Source organism: Puma concolor, chromosome D4 (genome assembly GCF_028749965.1).
Source record: "Puma concolor isolate L17-30 chromosome D4, mPumCon1.1.hap2, whole genome shotgun sequence".
Taxonomy (NCBI): Eukaryota; Metazoa; Chordata; class Mammalia; order Carnivora; family Felidae; genus Puma; species Puma concolor.
Window position 1 is genome coordinate 18,953,686 of NC_141679.1, and position 16,314 is coordinate 18,969,999.

The following is a 16,314-nucleotide window of genomic DNA, read 5'->3' on the forward strand; positions in this document are numbered from 1 at the left end:
CCATTTGGTCATCTTTTGTTGCTTGTGCCTTGGTGTGATATGCAAGAAATCATCGCAAAATCATCACCAAATCCAGTGTCATGCAGCTTTTGTCCTGTGTTTTCCTCTAAGAGTTTTATAGTTTTAGGTCTTAAATCCATTTTGAATTAGTTTTTTTATATGTTCTTCAATAAGCAAGGTCTGACTTCATTCTCTTGTTCATTCTCTTCATATCCCGTTTTACCAACGTTGTTTATTAAAACTATTGTCCATTCCTGATTGAGTAGTCTTGGTCCCTTATCAAAAATCATTTGACTGTGTATGCAAGGGTTTATTCTGAGTGCTGTATTCTGTTTTATTCGTCTGTCTGTCTTTATGGCAGTACCACACTGTTTTGATTATTGTAGTTGTGTTGTAAATTTTGAAATCTGGAAGTATAAGTCTTTCACCTTTTGTTCTTCCTTTTCAAGACTGGTTTTCCTGTGTGGGAGTCCCTTGAGTTTCCTTATGAATTTAAGGATGCATTTTTCTGTTTCTGCGAAAAGTATAATTGGGATTGCTTTGAATCTGTAGATTGCTTTGGGCGGCATTGACATGCTAACAGTGGTTCCCAATCCATGAACTTGGGTATGTTTCCATTTATGTCTTTTAAAATATCTTTTTAAAAGTGTACAAGTCTTTCACCTCCTTGGTTATGTTAATCCCTAAGTTATTCTTTCTGATGCTATTGTAAAAGGAATTGTTTCTGTAATTTCCTGCAAAGATTCTTCATTGTTAGGGATTAGAGTTATGCAATTGATTTTTTGTGTGTGTGTGTGTTGACTTTGTACCCTGCTACTTTGCTGAGTTAATTAGTTTCAATAGTTGTTTTGTGAGGTATTTAGAGTTTTCTTCATATAAGATCATATTATCTGTGAACAGAGATTTTACTTCATTTTTTGATTTGGGTGACTTTTGTTTCTTGCCTGATTACTCTGGCTAGACCTTCTAGTAGTATGTTGAATAAAAGTGACAAAACTGGACATTTTTGCCATCTTTCTGATTTTCAAGGAAAAGCTTTCAGCCTTTCCATTAAGTATGGTGTTTGCTGTGGGCTTTTTGTATATGAATTTTATTATGTTAGGTAGTTTCCTTCTAGTCCTAGTTTTTTGATTGTTGTTATTAAAAAAGGATGTTGAGTTTTGTTAAATGGTTTTTCTTCATCAATTGAGATGATCATATATATTTTTTTATTTGGTAAATGTTTGATTTATTTGGTAATTTTTAGCAAATTTATTTGGTAAGTTGACTTATATATCTACCCATCTTTCCATTCCAGCAATAAATTCTATTGAGTCATGCTATATAATTTTTTATAACACTTTTTTTTTAATGTTTATTCATTTTTTTTTTTTTCTTGGAGAGAGAGAGAGTGAGTGGGAGAGGGAGACACAGAATCTGAAGCAGGTTCCAGGCACTGAGCTGTCAGCACAGAGCCCCACGTGGGGCTTGAACTCACAGACAGTGAGATCACGCCCTAGCCGAAGATGGAAGCTTAACCGACTGAGCCACCCAGGCGCCTCTTGAATTTTTTTAATGTGCTGTTGAATTTTGTTTGTTGGCATTTCATTATTTGCATCAGTATTTATTAGGACTATTGATCTGTAGTTTTCTTGTAGTATCGTTGTATGGTTTTGGTAGCAGATTAATACCTCATACATTGAGTTTGGAAGTATTCCCTTTAATTTGTTTTTGAAAAGTTTGAAGAGGATTGATGTTTTAAGTGTTTGGTAGAATTCACCAAAGAAGCAATCAGTTCCACGGCTTTTGTTAGGGGAGTTTTGATCACTGATTCAATCTTTTTACTAGTTTTATATGTGTGTGTATATATATATTTTATATATACATATATATTATATATGTGTTTTATATATATGGGTAGATGTAATACATATATCTATTCAAGTTTTCTATCTCTGTAATTTTGTCTTGGTACGTATTGTGGTTCTAGGAATCTGTCCATTTCATTTGGTTAATCCAGTTCGTTAGGATAACAGTTATTCACATAATGTGTATAATCCTTGTTTCTGTAAAATCTTTAGTAATACACCTACTCTCATTTGTAATTTTGGTAATTTGAGCCTTACTCTTTTTATCTTGGTCCATTTAGCTATTTTTCAATTTTGTTGACCTTTTCAAAAAACCCAACTTTTGGTTTCATTTGATTTTTTTTTTCAAGTTGGTCTTCTATTCTTCAGTTTATCTCTGCTTGAATCTTTATTTTTTCTTTCCTTCTGTTAGCTGTGGATATAGTTTGTCCATTATTTTCATCTTGTTTAAGTTCTAAAGTTAGGTTCTTCTGAGGTCTTTTTGTTTTTTTCTTACAGCTATAAATTTCCATTTTAATACTTTTTTGCTGTGTCCCATAAATTTTGGTATGCTGTGTTTTTGTTTTCATATATCTAAGTGTTTTCTAATTTCCCTTATGACTTGTTCTGTGATCCATTGGTGGTTTAACAGCGTTTTGTTTAATTTCCACAAATACATGAGTTTTTAAATTTTCCTTCCATTTTCTTATTTTTTTAAACGTTTGCTAATTTTTGAGCAAGAGCACGTGAGTTAGGGAGAAGCAGAGAGAGGGATCCGAAGCAGGCTCTGCACTCACAGCAGAGAGCCACTGCTGAGCTCTCTGAGGAACCCCGACTTCTGTGTTTTATTTCTAACATTATTCTGATATGGTCAAAGATGGTACTTTGCATGATACCTATATTTTTAAATCTAGTTAGACTTAATTTGTGTCCTAATATGCGTTCTGTCATGGAAAATGTCTTAGATGTACCAGAGAACAGTGGGTCTTGTGTTTTAACCATTCAGTTTGTGTCTTTTGAGTAGACTGTTTAATCCATATCCATATATATGCATACATATGTACGTATATGTGTGTATATGTACAAATATAAATATGAACTAATATTGGTATATTATATATATATATATTTTAATGGTTTATCTTTGAGAGAGAAAGCATGTACATGAGCAGGGGAGGGGCGGAGAGACAGAGAGAGGGAGAGCAAGAATCCCAAGCATGTCCTGAGCTGCCATTGCAAAGCCCGATGCGGGGCTCAAACTCACAAACCCATGAGGTCAGGACTTGAACTGAAACCAAGAGTCGGATGCTTAACTGACTGGGCCACCCAGGCACCCCAGATCCATATACTTTTAGAATAATTACTGATAACTTACAGACGTACTTCTGTCCTTTTGCCATTTGTTTTCTGTGTGCCTTATTTGTCACTCATTTACTGCGTTACTCTCTGAGTTTGGTTGACTTTGTATAATGAAATGTTTAAATTTTTATTTCGGGGCGCCTGGGTGGCTCAGTCGGTTAAGCGGCCGGCTTCGGCTCAGGTCATGATCTCACAGCCCGTGAGTTCGAGCCCCGCGTCGGGCTCTGTGCTGACAGCTCAGAGCCTGGAGCCTGTTTTGGATTCTGTGTCTCCCTCTCTCTGACCCTCCCCCGTTCGTGCTCTCTCTCTGTCTCAAAAATAAATGTTAAAAAAAAAAAATTTAAATTCTTATTTCATTCATCTCGTGCATATTCTATAGGTATTTTCTCTACGGATACCCTGAGAATTACATTTTTGACATCCTTAAGTTAGAACACTTTAAATTATACTAGCTTAACCTCAGTAACATACAGAAACTGTACTCTTTCACATCTCCCTCCTCACTTTTTTTTTAAATTTTTTTTTTTAATGTTTATTTATTTTTGAGACAGAGCATGAATGGGGGAGGGGCAGAGAGAGAGGGAGACACAGAATCGGAAGCAGGCTCCATGCTCTGAGCCATCAGCCCAGAGCCTGACACGGGGCTCGAACTCACGAACGGTGAGATCGTGACCTGAGCTGAAGTCGGACACTCAACCGACTGAGCCACCCAGGCGCCCCACCTCCTCACTTTTTTAAATTGCTGTTGTCACAGAATTGCATCTTTATATATTGTTGCCGAAAACAAACTATTTTGAATAGATTAGTGTCTTAAATAATTAGAAAACAACAGGCTGAGTTACAAAGCAAAGTTACCATAATACTAGCATTTAGACTAAGAAGTTTTTTTTTTTATAAGTACATTGGTCTCTCAAATCATGTAGAATGCAAAAAGTGGAGTTACAAACCACTGTTATGGTAACGATAATTGATAATCGCAGATGTGTTATCTTTTGTTGGGATCATTGTTGTTTCATGCAGTATCTCTGTTTATTGTGTAGGGAAGGTCTGGTGACAGTCTTAGTCAGCTTTTATTTATCTTGGAATGTCTTTATTTCTCCCTCACTCTTAAAGGGCATTTTTGCTGGATATAGAATTCTTGGTTGAAAGATTTTTTTTTCTTAGCACTTTCAGCAATTTGGTCCATTGCCTTTCTGCCTTTTTTATGATGAAAAATCTATTGATAAAATTATTAACGATCCCTTCCATGTGATGAGCAGCTTCTCTCTTGATGTTTTCAAGATTCTTTTTATCTTTGGTCTTTGAACGTTTGTTTGTAATTTGTATCCTTGGGTCTCTGAGTTCTTCCTTGGAGTTCTTTGAGTTCCCTGGGTGAATATAATCATGTCTTTCTTTAAATGTGGCCAGTTTGCAGCTAGTATTTCTCATTTTTTAGTTTTTATTTTTTTAAAGATTTTTCATTCTTTAGTCATCTAAACACCCAGTGTGGGGCTCGAATTTACAACCCTAGATAAAGAGTTGCACACTCTACTGACTAAGCCACATGGGAGTCCCTCAGCCAGTATGTCTTCAGATATTCTCTCTGGCCCTTTCTCTGTCTTTTTTCCATCTGGGACTCCCACAGTGCATGTGTTGGTCCACTTGGTGTCCCCTGGGTGTCTGTTAGGCTCTGTTCACTTCAATTTATTTCTTTCCGTTCCTCAAATTTAATAATTTGTTGTTGTTGTTCTGTCTTCAAGTTTGTCTATTGCAGTCTCCCTTTGAATCTCTATGATGAATTTTTCCTTTTAGTTATGGTACTTTTCTGCTTCTGAATTTTTTTTTTTTTTTTAGTTTTTTTCTTTATAATTATTTCTATTGTTTCATTCATTATTTTATTGATGTTCTCCACATCTTCCTTTAGATCTTTGAGCATCTGTGTGACAGTTGTTTTAAAGTCTGTCTAGTGGGGCACCTGAGTGGGTCAGTTGGTTCTGGACTTTGGCTCAGGTCATGATCTCATGGTTTGTGAGTTCAGTGCCCCATGTCCAGCTCCACACTGATGGTGCAGAGCCTGCTTGGGATTCTCTACCCTTCTTTGCTCTGCCCCTCCCCACTTGCACTCTCTCTCAAAATAAGTAAACAACAACAAAAAAAAATGTAGTAGGTCTGTCATCGTATGTTTTTCAGGAATAGTTTTTGTTAACTTATTTTTTTGTCTGCTAAACGGGCCATATATTCCTGCTTCTTTGTATCGTTGGTGATTCTTTTTAAAATCTAGATATTTGGATATAATAATGTGATATCTGTGGAAATGAGATTCACCCCCATTCCCATTGTTTTCTTTTTCTTTTTTTTTAAAGCTTTTTTTTCTTTTTCATTATTGTAGGCTATCCCTAGTCCAAGGATCAGTCTGAGGTATAAATGTAAGGTATTCTCAGGACTTTGCTGAGCCCAAGCCTATGCCTTTCCCTGAACGTGTATGGTCACATTCTTATTTTCCCTGCATATGGAGTTGGTTTTGAATGTCCTAGTCTGTAATGTTTTGCTCACAAATGGGGAGAAGAGAACAATGAAGGGGGACAAAAACAAAAAAGGTTGCGAGTCCTTTAAAAGCCCTGGATGTCGCTTTGGCTGGAGAGGGAGGGGCTTGCAACAGTTGAAAAAGGTGCAGTGACCACAACCACCCTTCTCTGTGATCAGGAGCAGCAACTAGCCATTAGAGCACAAATCTCCAAATATTTGGAGGATGGGTCCTTTCTTCCCACCTTGGTTCCTGCAAGTTGAGTTGCAAGGTGCTTCAGGAATGTGTGCACGGCTGGCTGCAGTAGGCCTGAGAATAGGGGCCCGGGTGAGCTGCTGCTATGGTAAGAGCTAAAGTGGATGTGAATGGAGTGCAGTTTACATTCAAGCCTTCTCTGCAAGTTGCAAGTTGCAAGCCTTCAGTAGATTCTGGAGTTCCAGAATCTTTACATTAGGCACATTTTGCCTATTGAGTTATCTAGCTAGGAAGACAGATTCTTGGTGTTTTCTACTCTGCCATTTTCCTCTTCTCCAATCCTTTCTTTACTAAGTCTCCTAGACTTTTGCCTTTTAAAAATTATTTTCATCTTCTCAAAATAATACATATACATAGATTTAAAAGTTAGTAAGTAATATTAGTACCACAATTTAGAAATTCTGTCTCCTGGCTCAGCTCCTAAGCCTGCTCCATATAGATCTGCTTTTAAGTTTTTTGGGGTTTTTTTGATGTTTTTATTTACTTTTGAGAGTGTGAGTGGAGGAGGGGCAGAGGGGGGGACAGAGCACCCCACGTGGGCTCTGCACTGACAGCAGCGCTCCTGATGTGGGGCTCAAACTCACCAACTGTGAGATCTTACCTGAGCTGAAGTCAGATGCTCAACTGACTGAGCCACTCAGGAGCCCCTACTTTTAAGTTTTAAAGTGTTTTTGTGGTTACTTCCATGCTACTATATAAGATGATCACATCTCTATTACTTGATTCATTATGCTTATACATCATTTATATAGAGAGGCTTCCTTTTATGGACTGTAAGGTTGACCCATTTTTCTGTCTTTCTAGTATAATTGCATGTTTGGTTAAATCAGTATTCATTGTTTATGTTGTTATGGCTATATATAAATGTTTACTACTGAGCCAAATAGTATATATGCTCTGATTACATATGTTTTTTGGTGCAACTTTATTATTTCCTTGGCAATAGTAGGTGGATGTAGGGTGATTATTATATAGAAGTTTTTCTTAACGTGTCTGGTTTCAATGTGATGGATCTCCCTGTATCTGTAAGTACATGGTTTTAGAGTCTGCAGTCTGTTGCGTGTATTTTCTTCAGAAGAAATTCTTGCTTCTCACTAGGATGGGAAAAGGATAGTTGTATGGCTGTGTGGACTAAGGGAGGGAGGATACCTGGAAGTCTAACTACTAATTACACCAGACTTAAGCCAGTCCTTGTATTATCATCCTCTCCCTGCCATTTATGTTCTCTGAGGACTCCAGTTCCTGAATCTTCCCAGGATTCTGGCTTTTGACTCATCTTTATTATTGGCCTCTCCATTTATTATAGGTATTTAGAAGAATTTCTTCATCTCTGCTAAGTAGGTTAAGGCCATCTGCATTCTAGCTTCCAGACTACTGAAGGTATATCTTACCTGTTTTTTTCCTGTACTCTTTCTTGACCTTGGGGATTTATCCATTTTCCCCCTTTACTTTTGCATTAATGAGGTCTTACTGAGAAGTAGAAAAATAGATAACAATCCACCATGTTTAATCAGAAGTCCTTATTTTTACATTGTCTAAAATTAGAAACGTTTATGCTTAAAATTCATTAGTGATAGCTTATTGTTATCAGGTAGAAGTTTAAACTCTTCAGCGTGATATGTAAAAGTTCATATGATTTGAATCCTGTTTACCTCTTCAGCCTTATTACTGACCCCATCCCTTTCTCCCCTATTCTTTTGTTCTAAACATACTGACCTATTTATAGTTTATTGAGTGTATCAGTTTCTCTGAATATATCTCACTTTTACTCTATCTAACATATAATTGTGAGTTACCAGCATTGAAATGATAGTTGAGGTGTATGATGTGGATGAGATTCCCTGAAGCAGCAGTAGAGGAGAGGAGAAGAAGTCCTAGGACTGAGCCTTAAGGAAATGTAACCTTTAATGATGGTGTAAAAGAGGAACACAGAAAAAAAAAAAATCAAGAAAGAGTGATGAGGGGCACCTGGGTCGCTCAGTCAGTGGAGTGTCTGACTTGGCACAGGTCATGATCTAACGATTCATGAGTTCGAGCCCCACATTGGGCTCTCTGCTGTGAGTGCAGAGCCTTCTTTGGATCCTCTGTCTCCCTCTCTCTCTCTTTCTCTCTCAAAAAAATAAACACCAAAAAAATAACAAAAAAAAGAGTCATCAGATAAGTAGAAAGAAATTTGGAGATTATGATTTCATGGGAAAAGTGTGTTTTAGGAAGCAAAGAATTTATCAGATCCTAACGAGGTATTAGGTAAATTAAAGAAATAATCATTTTATTTACGTCATGCATGTCATGGGTCATTGAGTGACGATTACGGAAAAGGAACTTCTGTTTCTTCCAAAGTTGGAGACAAGGTCATCTAACAGTAAAGAGAGCAATGGAAGGATTGTTAGACCTTTGAGGAGAATCAGAAAGAATTTGACTTAGTTGTTCCAGAGCATGTGAACAAGTTGAGTGGAGAAATGTAGTAAGTGGCTGTTGGGATGAAGTTGGTGATACTTAATTTATAGTAATTTCAGTCCTGTTGTGATTTTTCTCTGGTGCTCAACTGGCAAGGTTAAGCATGTTGATATAAAAAGTAGAAAGTTGGTTTTATTCAGGGTTGGAGCTTTATTGACAGAGGAAAATGAGCAAAAAGGAATAAAAGGGTTGAAAATGTTGGTGAAATAAGACATTATGGAATCTGTGCTGGTTAAGGGATTCAGAAGGAAATACTGGGTAGGGAAAGAAAGATTTAAGCATTTAATTGAATGACTGAATAGGTTTATAGAGTAAAGGATTTTATTAGGATGTGGTGTCGTATTCAAAGATTAAAATGCTCTGTCTTCAAAGAGCGTTTATTTTGTTTACTTATTCTAAAGTCTTTTTATATTTAATATATTTACTTACCCGCTATTCACTGACACTTGGATTTGATGTAAATATATCTTCATCAGCCTGTCCTCCTTGGCCAGTTGAATTAGTAGTGGGTCATGAGAGGAAAAAACAAATACTCTGTATGTACAGTGAGACAGGACTACAAATAGAAAATGAGATAGTTTTCATTGACATTTTCAAATGGAGAAAAAAGGGACAGTAACCCGTGGTTATCAAATGCATATTAAAAAAGAACTTAGCAGTGTGCTAGGTGGGTGACTCAGTCGTTTAAGTGACCGACTCTTGATTCTGGCTCAGGTCATGATCTCACGGTTCATGAATTCAAGCCCTATGTCAGGCTCTGCAGCTGGTATCACAGAGCCTGCTTAGGTTGGGATTCTCTTCTCTTCTCTCTTCTCTCTTCTCTCTTCTCTCTTCTCTCTTCTCTCTTCTCTCTTCTCTCTTCTCTCTTCTCTCTTCTCTCTTCTCTCTTCTCTCTTCTCTCTTCTCTCTTCTCTCTCTTCTCTCTCTCTCTCTCTCTGCCCTTCCCCTACTTGCACCATCTCTCTCTCAAAATAAATAAATTAAAAATGGAAGAAATTAGGAGTTTCAATACTTTGTTTTTTCTATTCCCTTGGAGTGTTTTGAAACTGGAGATAGTTAATATCTTTTTTAGAAAATGAATGAAACAAATAATGAATTTCCTTAATTCTTCCTTGAAAGAAGAAAGGATTGCCTATCTTCCTGTTCTGGATTCATCAGGAGAAGAAGCATATTCAAGTATTTCATACATCAAACCACAGACAATTTGTAATAGTATCACTAATTTTAAGGGCAATTCCTTGTTACTGTTTCTGGCTTTTCTAATTTAAGCCTATTAGAATTCTTACCAAATAATCTTCATTGTTTTCCAGGTCTTTATGGACCCAGGTATAGTTGTAAAATTTAATGGCAGGAAGTTCTAAATAGTTGGCTTTAGTTTCATTGAAAAAGTAGATTTTGAAACTATTTGTATTTGGTTGCCTTTGAGTCTTTGGTGTGGAAGACTTTGGGAAAGGATGCTCTTAGTGTTCTGTTTATAAAGACAGATTTTTTTCTTTAACACGGTGATGTTTATGTTACCTCCATATGTGGATGGATATTTATAGAGTATATTTTTCATTCGAGTTAAAAAAAAAAAGTATTTGCTATTGTAGAAAAACATCAGGTGGAGAAACCGGACACTTTCACAGAAAAATTAATTACTCAGATCATAAAAAATCTTCAAGTGAAAATTTCCAACATCCATATTCGTTATGAAGATGATGTAAGTATTTTAATAGGTGAAACTTATTTTTATATTTTCATATATATACTTTATGGTTTGTTGACACCTGCTCTGTTGTGGCCAGCCTATTGGATGCCGGGAAGTGGAGGGACACAGATCTGAAGGTGACCTGATCTTTCTGTTTTGTAATCATAGTTTCAGTTTGCAGTGTTTAATGCCTTGATCACACTTTGCTAAAATGTTCAAAAATCAGATAATGAAGGAAAATGCCTTCCTCTATTGCAGTTACCTTGGGTAGTTGGGCATTATGTAGTTGGCGAGTCACGTATTTTTAGAATACTTTATATTTGCCTCTTGGAAGTTATACTGGTCTAGGAATCAGTAGAGGTAGATTTAGATTGTTTATCTCAAATAGATCCTGTGTCTCTAAAATGCATAATTATTGGCTTCTCACAGTACTATTGTGAGGTCAGTTTTTTGATAAACTGGTTTTTTATACATTGAAAAATACAAAGATTTATTGTGCAACACTAATACGTTGATACTTAAAATTTTAATTAATATTGGGAAAAACACAGGAATAAAGGTTGTTCTAAAAAGTAGTAAAATGTTTTTGAGTATTTGAAAAAGAATGTTTTCCAGAAAACGAACTTTTTCTGTAATTTTGTTTAACCACTAAAAATCTGAGTAAAATTTGCTCTTTTCTCTTTAGATCACAAATCGAGACAATCCGTTGTCATTTGGTATTTCCCTTCAAAATCTCAGCATGCAGGTACTTTGTTTAAAAAGCAGTTTAACCATATTGTGCAGTTCATCAAGCTATTAGTGTTCTTGTATGCTAGCATCAAAAATAGGTGTCTATGTAGAATTGGTACAGAAAGTGCATAAGGTAGATTGGAATTTGGGGTAGGTAGTTTAGCATTTCAAAAAATGTTTGATAATCAAATTTAGTTTAAAAGATGAAGGCCTATTATTTGCAGAATATATTTGATATTTTTTCCTTAAAAAATCCATTTCTTATATAAATACAAAATAAAAGGAATGTTTATTTCAGAAACCAATAAATCATGAAAAACATAAAGAAATCACTCATTTTCTTACCACCATTATTAATATGGTGGCAAACTTGATTCCTGATTTTTCAAATTGAGGAATTTTTAAAGTATGGGAGCAAATAGAGGATTATGAAACCTTGTTGCATCAATGTTGTGGACAGTTGAGGAATCTGTCATTTGGTTTATATTTTGAATACTTGTAAAGAATAAACTGTTAGGAATAAAGTTTAAAACCCTTTTGTTTCCTACTCTTACCCTTCTCCCAGAGATAAACATCCTAAATTTTTAAACTTTGGTATAATATGTCAATTAGAAATGTATAATACCGGTAGGTTTTTAAAAGTTTACATGAATACTTCACATGATTTTTCTACAAATTTTCATTTTCTCTTCACAGTGTTAATATTTACTTGTGTTGCTACATGTAATTCAATTCAGTTTAATTGCTCTGTCGTATTTCATTACATGCTTTATTTATTTATATCCATTGAGTTTTTGTGTACAATTTCTTCTTAAAACGACCTACTACAAGCAAAAAAAGAAAAGCCAAATTAAAAGTTATTCACTAAAGTTGGGTGGGATAAACTGTCAAATGCTGCTGTTAGTTTGAAAAATAAGGATGAGAATTACACTGGGTATGGCAACATGTGGGTCATGGGTAACTGTGACAGAGCGGTTTTGACCATCGCCTTTGGGAGACCTTAGAAACTGGTCCCCTAGTGCAGACCTGTTCAGTTAGAAACTCAGCTGGGGGCCCAGCAATCTAGGGTTTAGAAAGCCCTCCAGGTGATTTTGATACACACTAAAGTTTGAAAGTCACTGTTGTCATCTGTTCAGTTCTCTACCAGAAAATGAAAACCATCTTTGTAGAATAAGCATCTAAACACTTGATTGCCCTCAGTGGCTTCTCATTGCTTTTAGAATAAAGTCAATAGTGTTGTTTTAAAATAGTTTTAATCTATTTTAATCTGACCCCTGGTAACATCTGGTTTCATCTCTTTTGTTTGCTTTATGTTCTCTGGCAATACTGGGCTTCTTCAATTCCCTGAACATGTTGTATATTTGCATGTTTTCCTACTCTGAATCATATTGCCTACTAACCTTAAAATCAATAATTTCCAAATTTTTTTTAATGTTTACTTATTTTTGAAAGAGAGTGGGAGTGGGAGTGGGGGGCGGGGAGGGGCGCAGAGAGAATTGGAGACACAGAATCCCAATCCCTCTGAGCTGTCAGCACAGAGCCTGACATGGGACTCAAACCCACGAACTGTGAGATCATGACCTGAGCTGAAGTCGGGTGCTCAACTGACTGAGCCACCCAGGCGCCCCTTAAAATCAGTAATTTCTATCCATATATCATGTATTAGTCATCACTTTCTCCATTACCCGCTGAGTTTGAGGCTTCTACATTATTCTGAGAACTGTGTATTTAACCTCTGTGGTGGCACTTACCTGTTTGTAATTGCCTGTTGACTTGTTTGCTTTTTCAGTCACCAGTGAGCTCTTTGAAAACAGAGACTTTGTTGTGGTTAATATCCTTTCACTGAAGGTTTTCAAGGACATTTTCATGGGAAATTGGTCAAGGGCATGTTGATAACAATTTGTCAGCCATTTCATGTGCTGTGACACTTTCACTGTTTTTATTTTCAGACAACTGATCAATTCTGGATTCCATGTTTACATGATGAAACTGAGAAACTCTTTCGTAAGGTAAAATAAATATCCTGTCAACCCATAGACTTGATAAAAAAGACTTTTATTAAGGATTCGTGTGAGTTTTTACTTGCTTAACTTGATTATATGATTCAGTGATTTGAGACTTCTGAAAATAGCGTATGTTTATCATTTAAAGAAAATGAGATGTGTAATAAACTTGATTTATTTTCAGTTAATCCGATTGGATAACCTTTTTGCCTATTGGAATGTGAAGTCTCAGTTGTTTTACCTTAATGATTATGATGAATCATTGGTAAGTAAATCTTTTTGGGATGTGTGTATATGCTTTTGTTAGTATATTTTGCATTTGGTTTTATTCATCGTCATTTATTAACATACCGTAGTTTGTGGTCTTTTTTCCTAGACAAAATCCATTAGCAGCATTTGCAGAAATATGTGAATATATATGTGCCTGCACACAAATGTGTATAGACCCATTTTTTTGTATAATTGACGATTTTGTATAATTGACAATTATATTTACATATATATACATAATTTCACGTGTGCACGGTAATGGTTCAGCATTTGTATGTAACGTGAAATGATTACAATAAGTCTAACATCCATTACCGTACATAGTTAATCTCAAAACTTTTAATGAGTACTTTTAAGATTTACTCTCTCAGTAACTTTAAAATATGCAATATGAGGGACACCTGGGTGGCTCAGTCTGTTGAATGTTCGACTTTTAATTTTGGCTTAGGTCATGATCTCCCAATTTGTGGAATCAAGCCCTGTGTCGGACTCAGCACTGAGCATGGAGCCTACTTGGGATTCTTTCTCTCCCTCCCTCCCTCTCTCTGTCTCTCTCTGTCTCTCTCTGTCTCTCTGTCCTTCCCCCACTATTGTTTGCTCACTATCTCAAAATAACTTTAAAAAAATGTACAATATGATATTACTAACTATAGTTGCCATGTTGTACATTACATACATCCTCATAACTGCCTTCTTTTATAACAAGAAGTTCTTACCTTTTGATTCTGTTTACACATTATGCATATTTCCCACTCTGACAACCACCAATCTGTTCTCTGTACCCATGAGTATGAGCTTGGCTTTTTTTTCATTTTTATTTTTAATTTTTTTTAAGCATTCTGTGTGTAAGGTCATAGGGTATATGTCTCTCTGACTTATTTCACTTAGCATAAGGCCTCAAGGTTCATCCATGTTGCAGATGGTAAGATTTCCTTCATTTTAATGGCTGAATGATACTCCACTGTGTATTTATACTATATTTTCTTTATCCATTCATCTATCAATAGACATGTAGGTCTTTTCCATATTTTAGCTATTAGAATTAATGCTGCAGTGAACATGGAGGTGCACATATCTTTTCTAGCTCATGTTTTTCTTTTCTTTGGGTAAATGTTCAGCAGTGGAATTGTTGGATCATATGGTAGTTCTCCTTTTAATTTTTTGAAGACCCTCCATACTCTTTTCTATAGGGGTTGCATCTATTGGTATTTCTACCCACAGTGTGTAAGAGTTCAATTTTCTCCACATCCTTGCCAACACGTGTTATTTCGATAATAACCGTTTTAGGGTACCTGGGTGCCTCTGCCAGTTAAGCATCCCCGTGTTGGGCTCCATGCTGGGCATGGAGCCTACTTTGGAAAAAAGTTAATAACCATTCTAACAGGTGTTAGTTGCTTTTGATTTGCATTCCCCTGATGATAAGTGGTGTTGAATACCTTTTCATGTATCTGTTGGCCATCTGTCCGGAAAATGTCTTTTCCAATCCTCTGCCCATTTTTTAATTGGATTATTTCTCTGAAATTGGGTTGTAGGAGTTCTTCATATATTTTGCATATTGACCACTCATCTGATAAACGATTTGCATATATCTTCTCCTCTTCAGTAGGTTGCCTGTTCATTATATTGATGGCTTCCTTTGCTTTGTAGAATCTTTTTAGTTTGATGTGTTCAACTTTTGTTTTTTTTTTTTAAGTTTACATCCAAATTAATTAGCATATAGTGCAACAATGATCTCAGTAGTAGATTCCTTAATGCCCCTTACCCATTTAGCCCACCCCCCCCACCCACAACCCCTCCAGTAACCCTCAGTTTTCTTCTCCATATTTGAGTCTCTCCCTGTTTTTCTGTTATGTTTGTTTCCCTTCCCTTATGTTCATCTGTTTTGTCTCATAAAGTGCTCATATGAGTGAAGTCATATGACTTTTGTCTTTCTCTGACTAATTTCACTTAGCATAATATCCTCTAGCTCCCTCCATGTAGTTGGAAATGGCAAGATTTCATTCTTTTTGATTGCCGAGTAATCGCATCTTGTGTATATATACTATGTATATGTATATGTATATGTATATGTATATGTATATGTATATGTATATGTATACTATAAACATTGGGGTGCATGTGTCCCTTTGAAACAGCACACCTGTATCCCAGGGATAAATGCCTAGTTGTGCCATTGCTGGGTGGTAGGGTAGTTCTATTTTTAGTTTTCTGAGGAACCTCCATACTGTTTTCCAGAGTGGCCGCACCAGCTTGCATTCCCATCCACTTGTTTTTCTTTAGTTTTCTTTTGGTGTCAGGTCCAAAATGTCATCGGCAAGACCAGTGTCAAGGTACTTACTGCCTATCTTTTCTTTCAGGATTTTTATGGCTTCAGGTCTTTAATCTATTTTGAGTTAATTTTGTGTATGGTCTAAGGTAGTGGTTCAGTTTCATTTTCTTGCATGTGGCTGTCCAGTTTTCCAAACACCACATATTGAAGAGACTCTCCTTTCCCCACTGTACATTTTTGGCTTCTTTGTGGAAATTGACCATACATATGCATGGATATATTTCTGGGCTCTTTATTCTATGCCATTAATCTGTGTGTCCGTTTTTATGCCAATACCATACTGTTTTGATTACTGTAGTTTTGAATAGAATTTGAAATCAAAGCTTATGATATCTCCAGGTTCTTTCTCAAGATTACTTTGGTTTTTGAGGTCTGTTGTGGTTTCATACTTATATTAGGATCATTCTATTTCTGTGAATAATGCCATTGGAAATTTGACAGGGATTGCATTGAATTTGTAGATTGCTTTGGCTAGTATGGACTTTCTAACAATGTATCTTGAAATATGGAGCATGGACTATGGTCCCTTTTTTTGGCATCTTTAGTTTCTCTCTTCAGTGTCTTACAGTTTTTGGTGTATAAGTCTTTGGCTTCCTTGGTTTAATTTATTCCTATGTATTTTATTCCTTTTGATGTAATTGTAAATTGGATTGTTTTATCAATTTCTCTTTCTGCTACTTCATTATTAGTGTGTAGAAATGCAGTAGATTTCTGTATGTTAATTTTGTATCCTACAATTTTACTGAATTAATTAGTTTTAACAGTTTTTGGTGGAGTCTGTAGGGTTTTCTATATAGAATGTTATATCATCTACAAACAGTGATAGTTTTTTTTTTTTTTTTCAACGTTTATTTATTTTTGGGACAGAGAGAGACAGAGCATGAACGGGGGAG

At 35.9% G+C, this 16,314-nt stretch overlaps 1 protein-coding gene across 5 annotated transcripts in view; it reads left to right on the top strand.

Moving 5' to 3' along the window:
- VPS13A (vacuolar protein sorting 13 homolog A) overlaps positions 1-16,314 on the top strand; it is a 256,968-nt gene that overhangs the window by 20,836 nt on the left and 219,818 nt on the right. For 4 of the 5 annotated variants that reach the window (XM_025931580.2, XM_086685038.1, XM_025931583.2 and 1 more), the window contains exons 6-9: positions 9,993-10,102; positions 10,776-10,835; positions 12,769-12,828; positions 13,007-13,087. In XM_025931580.2, coding sequence (XP_025787365.1) covers positions 9,993-10,102; positions 10,776-10,835; positions 12,769-12,828; positions 13,007-13,087 — 311 coding nt within the window. Of the gene's footprint in view, positions 1-9,992; positions 10,103-10,775; positions 10,836-12,768; positions 12,829-13,006; positions 13,088-16,314 lie in introns of those variants that run through there. The other variant, XM_086685039.1, reaches the window with a different exon arrangement.